Here is a 9,388-nt window from a genome sequence, read left to right on the forward strand (position 1 = left end):
GGGGCGACCAGGGTTGGCCGCGCGCCCCCTCCCCCTCTGGTCCGAATTGGACTAGGAGAGGGGGGGCGGCGCCCCCCTTTCCTTCTCCCTCTCCCCCTTCCTTTCCCCCTCCTAGTAGTAGGAAAGAGGGGAGTCCTACTCCTACTAGGAGCAGGACTCCTCCTCCTTGGCGCGCCCTAGGGACAGCTGGCCTCCTCCCCTTGCTCCTTTCTATATGGGGGCAGGGAGCACCCCTAGACACACAAGTTGATCCACGTGATCGTTTTCTTAGCCGTGTGCGGTGCCCCCTTCCACCATACTCCTCGATAATATTGTAGCGGTGCTTAGGCGAAGCCCTGCGACGGTAGAACATCAAGATCGTCACCACACCGTCGTGCTGACGGAACTCTTCCCCGACACTTTGCTGGATCGGAGTCCGGGGATCGTCATCGAGCTGAACGTGTGCTAAAACTCAGAGGTGCCGTAGTTTCGGTGCTTGATCGGTCGGGCCGTGAAGACGTACGACTACATCAACCGCATTGTCATAACGCTTCCGCTGTCGGTCTACGAGGGTACGTAGATCACACTCTCCCCTCTCGTTGCTATGCATCACCATGATCTTGCGTGTGCGTAGGAATTTTTTTGAAATTACTACGTTCCCCAACAAGGACAACCTGTTGGAACCTCTTATAGTGATTAAAACGCTCTTGAGGACATACGGGAATATCATCAAGTTACTTTCATCATGATTCATCAACTTACGTTCATTGCATTGATAAGTTGTTATGTGGGTGCCTTGGAGCTAAGGTACTATTCTTACTTGAACAAACACATACTTATAATTGTAGCCTCCACGCAAGCATCAACAAATACAAGAGAAATAATTAAGATAAATCTAACCATAGAATTAAACACGTGGATCCAAAACAGTCCCTCATCGAACAATTCATAAACTGGGGTTTAGGTTTCTGTCACTCCCGCAACCCATTATCTACAAATTAATTCCACGATGCCTTTCCCTAGGCCCAAAGATGGTGCAATGTCATGTAGTCGACATTCACATAACATCACTAGAGCAAGAACAACACAACTTATCATCAAAACATTGAACAATTATCAACTTCACATGATTACAAATAACAAGACTTCTCCCATGTCCTCAAGAACAAATAGAACTACTCACAACTCATAATATTGAACATGTTTAGTAGGTACAAATATGCAATCAACAATCTGAACATAATGATCTTCCACCAAGTAAATCAAATAGCATCAACAACAAGATGTAGTCAACACTACTAGCACCCATAGGTACCAATCTGAGGTTTGATACAATGATTGAGCACAAAATACGAACTAGGGAGATGAGATGGTGCTGGTGAATGGGTTGATAAATATGAGGCCTCCCATGATGAGAGGAGAGTTGGTTATGACGATGGTTTCGATTTTCCCCTCGAGGAGGGAAGTTTCCCCGGCGGAATCGCTCCACCGAAGAACAAAAGTACTCCTGCCCTGGTTCCGCCTTGAGACGGCGGCGGAAAGTCCCAAACGTGTTCTCTTTATTTTCTTTCTGGGGTAAATGGCTTCATATATGAGAAGGGCATTAACAGTGGACCTCTGTGGGCCACACAAGACTGGGTGACGCGCTCCCTTGGCTTGTGGGTCCACCGAGGCCCTTCTTTGGGACTTCTTTCTTTTAGTATTTTTTATGTTCCAAAATAAATATCCGTAAATTTTCAAATTATTTTTTGCTTCAAAGACTCTGTTTTAGCTTTTTTTAGGTCAGAACTTCAATTATCGATAATCTCCCTCTTTTAATGTCTCTTGCATTTTAAGGGGGGAAAGGCATTAGAACTGCATCATAATATGATATGTAACTTTAGAATAATATGAATAGCAGTAGAAAATCATGATGCAAAATCGATGTATATATTTGCTACACAAGGAGGTGTTTTTTGCTATATCAAAATGAAACCACCAAAATATAGACATTGGGTGTTGAAACATCGTTTTAAAATCCAAAAGCGTTTTTTTAGGAGTGGATGCTCTTAATCATGCATGCATTCATCAGTCTAGGAGGAAAATACAAAATTATGCTAGTTATTTTGAAGTTATTCTAATCTTGTACACACACAAATTTGCAATTATTTATTTGCTGCTGAAATTTATCGATGCAAATTGGATTTTGGATAGAAGAGTACTTTCATCTATTTAAGATAGAAGAAATGTTTTTTCTATATAAATATTAGAAAGAATCCTTCTAATTTATGTATTGATGTACACACTATAGATCAGCCAACTGAACAAACGATAGGTGTAAGGGCATCTTCAAAGGAGACCCTCAAAGCTCCGGCATATGTATGAATTACAGTGTCCCGGACCATTTGTGTCAACTTTTGTCATCCAATGGAAACCCCCCATCGGTCCACGAAGTTGTTCGGACGTCCATTTTCCAGCAAATCCGAGAGAAATGTGGGGAGCAATACTTGTGTCCGGAATCCACTTGACCAACCAAAGCCACCATGTGGTAAGAATGACATAGCCGCCGCCTCCCCCCCCCCCCCCCCCCCCCCGCAAAAAAAGAGAACTTAGGGTTCCTCCACCCCCGCTGGCACCGCCGTTGGTCCACCTCATCTCCAGTGGCCCTAGGGCCATGGGGGCGTGGTGGATCCCGACCCTTGTCGGCGTGAGAGCTCTATTTTTAGATGTTTCTTCCAGTTTTGTTAAGGTTTGTATCCTGCTTAGGAAGGCGAGATGGCGGTGGGTCCCTGAAGATGAAATAAAGTTCTCCTCGCCTAGCCCCCATTCTGGTGGTGCGTCTAGCATCGTCGGTGGGCGCATGTCTCCGGTGGATCTTTCTTTGGTGGATTTGCTCAGATCTGGTAATTGTTCGCCTACATTCGTGTATCTTCAGATTGGATCCTTCCGATCTACGCTATTCTTCATCGGCGTCGGTTGTTGTTTTCATGCACTGGTCCTATGGGGCTTTAGCACGACGACTTCTCGACTTCTACTACAACAAGTTTTGCATGGCTCTGGCGAGGGAGGGGCGATGATGGGGTGCGCCTTCGGCTCGCTTTATTTTTGTAGTCGTCGCTAGGTGGTCTACGGATTTGGATTTGATTGTACTGTCATGATTAAAGATGAATAGATGGAAACTTTTCACGGAAAAAAGACACTACATGGTCCTCCTCTCTTTTCTCTCTCCACACATGCATGGTTTCCTCTCATCTCTCTCCCCAACCGCACAAATAAGGGTTAATTTGTGAAAATGGTTGGATGACTCTCTCCCGTATCATGTCCACGAACCATGTCTGAAGATAAAAACGAACACTTGCCGTGTTCATTTGGGGATCACGTTGGAGATGCACTAAAGCAGTACATTTGATCGAAAGTGCTATTGTTAGTACAGGTAGAAGCTTCCATCTGCCTACAGATCGACTGAACTCTGAAGCCATGGTCCGTCCCTGGGACGTGGCCAATGCACAGCGCACGTCGCCATCCACACAGCACATCAGTTGACAAGTCTAACGCATCGCGTTGGAGAAGGCAAAGAATACATATGCAAAGTCGATGTAATTACCTGAAGAAAAGGTTAGTTTGATGTAGGTCCGTACATATATACGTGCCGCTGCTCGTTCTTGATCCTCGATTGGGTTGCTTAATCCAGTGTGGCTAGCTGAACGTGCGGCTTTTATCAGGGACGTTTCTTCTTTCCTTTTTTCAAGGGAAAGGTGTATTTTTCTTTTTCTTGTAAACATAGGCAAAAAAAAAAGCTTTGTCTAGTCTCGTTTCAAAACGGAAGCAAAACGGGGGAAGGGTGCATTGCTGTTGCAACTTGTGGCCTGCCGACATGGGTCTTTTGCATCATGCGTTGCACGAGCATGTATCATGTATGTAGGGTATGTACGTCACCTTCATTAACAAAGAAAGAAGAACATCAGCACACTAGCTTTCGGTCCCGTCCCTCGATAGTGCCCTTGGTCTGGGCATATATGCCACACTGTCTGGCCGACCTGGGCGCCCGCCCGGGCCTTGTGTCACAACTCACAAGCCAGTCGGTTTGGTTTGATGATGCTTCTTTTGTACAAGAGTGCCCACGTCTGACTCAACGTTTTACCATACGCACAACAATTTACAACTCCAAGCCCATGCATACTTTGATTAACATTTTCGTAATCACACATATGTGTAACTACTTACTCCCTTCGTCTGGAGTTGCTTGTCGTAAAAATGGGTGTATCTAGATATATTTCAGTTCTAGATACATCTATTTCCGCAACAAGTAATTTGGGACAGAGGAAGTACATATATCCATACAATATGAAAATGTTTCTGCCCTCCAGATTAACATTTTTTCCTTGAACACAGAATGTTAATCACAGATCAGGAATTGATGGAGACGTATATGTATGTGCGAGGTGTGGGGCGTATTGATGGAGCAGCTAGCTATAGATAGCGCGGAGGGCACGGTAGGGCAGATGGTTGGAAGATATACAAGATAGAACAGTGGGTGGAAGAGAGACCTCACAGCTGAGCTGATCCAGCGGGTACACCTGGCGCCCGATCCCGCGCCGTGCATAGCCGATTACATCTACATATGCATGCGTCGCCTTCACGCACGCTAGCAACCAAAAGTTGGCCTCCCTAATTACACTGCACTCCACCACGGATCCGGTCGTATTAGTCTCACTCTCGCCTCGGTAGATGCACGTGATGATCACTATGTATGTGCACACAAAAGGCCAACCTGAATTCTGCTATATACCAGGCATACAACATTATAATCACACTGTTATTATATTGTTCTTCAATGTACCCCCGCAAAAAAAAATTTGTTCTTCATTATACCGAAACGTACATATGGATAAGCTAGCCTGGCCTCCAAAGGCAGGCACTAGTTTTCTTACAGTTTAAGTATTTCCGTGGTGCATGTTAGTAGTATGTGTTTTCCCCGCAAAAAAAAAGGAAAAGAAAAAAAAGAGTAAGCATAGTTTGTTGGTTTGGTCGACCTCATCGTCGGCGTCAGTTCCCATATCCAAGGGGACCGGCGGGATGGCCGCAGCCGCCTATTTAAGGGCCCGCACAGCATCTCATACGCTCCATTTAGTCCCTCGCTCACTGCTACCTAATTCTATCACTCATCATCCATACATACATGGGGTGAGTACACCATCAGTCTACTTCACTAGTGCTACACCATCACGAACTCCTACGTGAACCATGGGGAAGGTGGTCGTCGCAGAGGCCACGGCGCGGCAGGGGGCGGCCTTCGTCCTCGGCGCCGTGGCCGCGCTCACCGTCGTCATGCTCGTCCAGTACCGAGCGCCGGCCGCGGGGCTCAGCCGCGCCAGGACGCCGGGACACTTCTCTGGCTTGAGGTCATCATCCGACTCCGACGACCAGCACCACCGCCCCAACGGGACAAGAGCGCGTGCTCATGTTCATCAGGCGCCGCCGGTCGCCGGTGGTCCAGGGCGAGACGACGATCATCACCTTCACCGTCCGGCAAACGCCACAACAATCGCAAAGCCCAATTCTACCTCGACTCATGCCGCTCCAAGTCATCTTTCCCGCACACATCGCCGTCGACAAAAGGTCAGTTTGCCGTCGACTTTTCAAATTTCTTCGAAAAGCAAGCCAGTTTTTTATACTCCTTAGCTGAACGGCAATACTTTTTAGGAATCCGTTTTGTGCCCATGAGCAAATTCAGGGCGCTATGGCTGAACGGCAATACTTTCTTGCAGTAGCAGTTTTTTTTTTTTTGCGGGGTGGTAGCAGTTACCAACTAGACCAACCACTCACGTGTTGCCACAAATGGCCACTGAATTAAACTAGTACACACATCTTCTTTGTTGATCAAACTGTTGTCACGACTCACGAGTCCGTCAATGCCGTTGTCAGTTACAGATGGTTAATTCGTTGTAGGATTAATAGCGCCAAATTTGGTGCCTAAAAATGCTGATGGATCATGCATGCCGTGGCAGGGACCGAAGGTGGAGTCGCCGGAGTTCCGGGGGTTGGCCGCGGCGGTGGCACGGGCGGCGATGGACGACCGGACGGTGATCATCACGTGCGTGAACCAGGCCTGGGCGGCGCCCGGCTCCCTCCTGGACCTGTTCCTGGAGAGCTTCCGCATCGGCGACGGCACAGCTCGCCTGCTCCCGCACGTGCTGGTCGTGGCCATGGACCCCGGCGCCCACGCGCGGTGCCTGGCCGTGCACCAGCACTGCTACCACTACACCATCCCGGGCCTCAACATCGACTTCGCCGCCCTTAAGTTCTTCCTCTCCAAGGACTACCTGGAGCTGGTGTGGAGCAAGCTGAAGCTGCAGCGCCGCATCCTGGAGCTCGGCTACGGCTTCCTCTTCACCGACGTCGACATCATGTGGCTGCGCGACCCGTTCAAGCACGTGACGGCGTACGCCGACATGACGGTGTCCAGCGACGTCTACTTCGGCGACCCCGACAACCTGGACAACTTCCCCAACACGGGGTTCTTCCACGTGAAGCCCAACGCGCGGACCATCGCCATGACGAAGCTGTGGCACGGGGCCAGGGGCAAGTACCCGGGCGCCAACGAGCAGCCGGTGTTCAACATGATGAAGAAGCGGATGGTGAAGAAGCTGGGGCTCCGGGTGCAGTACCTGGACCCGGTCTATGTGGGCGGGTTCTGTAGGTATGGTAAGGATCTGGGGAAGATCGTTACCATGCATGCGAACTGCTGTGTGGGGATTGATAACAAAATTAGAGATTTGAAGGGTGTTCTTGATGACTGGAAGAACTATACCAGGTTGCCGCATTGGGAGAAGCATCGGGCCAAGTGGACCGTGCCCGGTGCCTGCATCCGTGCAGAAAAACAAGCTTGATCCATCAATATTAGTTTACTTCACTCCATATCGGCGTGAGGAGATAGACGATTGAGTATTTTCAGAAATACATTTCCTTTTATTAATTTTGATGACAAGTATTTTCGGACGGACGGAGGGAATGCAAAATGACGTACAGTGGGAAAATACAATGTGCGTTTATTTTATATATTAGCAAAAGAAAGAGCACTGCTACATGAGTTAGAGCCATCGATCACAGCATCGTCCATAAATCGTCCGCCAAGGTGTCGTGTGCACAGTAATATCGCAAAAGAAATACTCAATTGAGGGTCTCGTGGGAGCTTTGGAACGAGTGCAATTCGAGAGTCTCATTCCGGCATGAGGTGATGACGTCACTTGTCATGCTTGTCTTGTGGGAGCTTTGGAACGAGTGCAATTCGAGGGTCTTCAACGATATCCATAAAGAGGCAAAAAATTGGATTTCAGCCAGGATGAGACACATGGGTGATATTATGCCAAGAGAGTAGTTTTTGTATTGGCCTTCGAGATATTGACTTTGTTAAAATACTTTTTAGTTAAATGAATGTGGCCAGACTAATCAATTCGATCCTATGTTCCTACTATCAGTTTCGACTAATCAATTTATTCGATCCTGGTGTTAGTACAAAAGTACCTGGAAGAGCTAGTGATCGTGCACCCAACATGTTGATGTCGTGCGAACCAATCTATGGTTGGATGGTTAAGTAGACAGTGGTATTTTCAGTCCATCAGGGTTCACGTTCTGGTGCTTGCATTTATCCAGGATTTATTTCAGAATTTTCGGTGATGTGTGTTCAGTGGGAGGAGATGTTCCCGTCGACTACGAGATGTCTATGGTGACTTTGTAAAAATCTCAAGATGATATGCCGTCTCAGTCTCTCGAAAGTACTAATACAGATAGGATGCGCGTGCCTGTTCATAGAATGAGTGTATGCGCATATGAGCACTTGTGTGTGTACTATGTTAAAAAAAACAAGCCGATGTCGTTAAGTATTGGAATTTAGGCCGGCCGAGGCCCGGGGAGATGGTGGGGGTTAGACCTGGCCATCCTCCGGGCCGGGCCTGACCAAGCCCGAGCCCAGCCTGGCCCGGCCGTCGGGCCTAATTTTCAGGCCCGAGCCCGGCCCATCACAGCAAAAAACACATCGGGCCTCGGGCCTCAGGCCGGGCCCCTTCAGTAATGGCATAAACAGCGGGCCCAGGCCCGGCCCGACCTAGTCTTCGGGCTCAAAATCAAGGCCCAGGCCCGGCCTGGGAGCAGCGTCGGGCCGGGCGGCCCATGGCCAGGACTAGTGGGGGTCGAATTAAGGCGTCAGTCTCTAGCTCAATTTGGTTGCCTGATTGGCCCGGGAGAGTAGATGCATGGGCAATTTTACTCTTGTGCAGGATGCGCTGCCACTGGATGTTTGTGGGCTCCCGTTGTTTCTAGCGTCAGAAAAAGGAGAATCTCCTTTCCACAATGTGGTGGAGGACTAGAGGGATATATATAGCAGCAGGTAGCTGAGCTCTTAACACCAATAGCCAATAGGGGTCAAAACGAATCCTGCATGCCAATCCATGAAGGAAGGAACCGTACCACAGATCAGGCAAGTCGATCAGTTATCGGTGGTAGCTAGATGAACCACCTACCCAACATGCATGACGAACTAGTCTAGCATCAAGCAAGTACACGAAAGAATACACACACCTGTAGTCCTTCCAAGCCAGCTAGTACTAGCTCGAGTACTGGCCCAGCAGTTCGTACATTCCCGGGATTCTCTGGCGCTCTGCATGCCAGAAACAGAGGGACCGTTCGATCCATCAATCACGAACGTACGCACAGCAACAAGTACCCGAAGCACTGTGCCAATTCAGTTATTAGTCCCTTCCATAGGACCATATATACGCACGCAGAGCCAAGACGTGGCTAGCGATGCTACAGCTCCCGTCACATCGGCACAACGCATGGGCATCGCTTGACAGTTTTGTATGATATGATTGGCCGTCCGTGGAAATATGTCCCTGAAAATGCCAACACGTACGGGCGGGCGGGTTGCCCGCAACACCTAACCGTGGATTAGTCGTCGCTGTTGCAGCATGGTCCCGTGATCCACAGCATACGAGACATCATAATATCTTGTGATCACTATTGCGACGTGTATGTATCATCGGTCATTTCAGCCGCGCAGGGTATTTGTACTACCTCTGTTTCAAAATATTTTATGTTTTACAGTTTTAGGTTTGTTTTAAGTTAAACTTCCTCAAGTTGGGATGACTTGATAGAAAAAGTTACTAAGATTCACAACATCAAATGTATATGATATGAAACTATACTTTATGATGAATCTAATAAAAGTGTTTTGGTGATGTGGGGAGAGGGAGTTTCATGAACGGAGACTGGTGAGCGCGACGACTACAATTCAACGAAGGGAGAGGAGTGGCGGCGGCGACATAGATTGGGGACAAGAATCACTCAACTCGCCCTGGATCCTACAATCCACTACACGCCCGTGAGGGACTTAGGCAGTCTCGAACATGACCCAAAATTGTGCCCCCCTATT

At 48.3% G+C, this 9,388-nt stretch overlaps 1 protein-coding gene across 1 annotated transcript; it reads left to right on the top strand.

Annotated features, from left to right (window-relative positions):
- Positions 1 to 5,097: 5,097 nt before the first annotated feature.
- Positions 5,098 to 6,946, top strand: LOC123082649 (uncharacterized protein At4g15970-like). Its single transcript, XM_044504945.1, has 2 exons — positions 5,098 to 5,577; positions 5,967 to 6,946. The coding sequence occupies exons 1-2, from the start codon at positions 5,203 to 5,205 to the stop codon at positions 6,846 to 6,848; spliced, it is 1,257 nt and encodes a 418-aa protein (XP_044360880.1). The 5' UTR covers positions 5,098 to 5,202; the 3' UTR covers positions 6,849 to 6,946.
- Positions 6,947 to 9,388: the final 2,442 nt, after the last annotated feature.

Source organism: Triticum aestivum, chromosome 4A (genome assembly GCF_018294505.1).
Source record: "Triticum aestivum cultivar Chinese Spring chromosome 4A, IWGSC CS RefSeq v2.1, whole genome shotgun sequence".
NCBI classification, from domain to species: Eukaryota; Viridiplantae; Streptophyta; class Magnoliopsida; order Poales; family Poaceae; genus Triticum; species Triticum aestivum.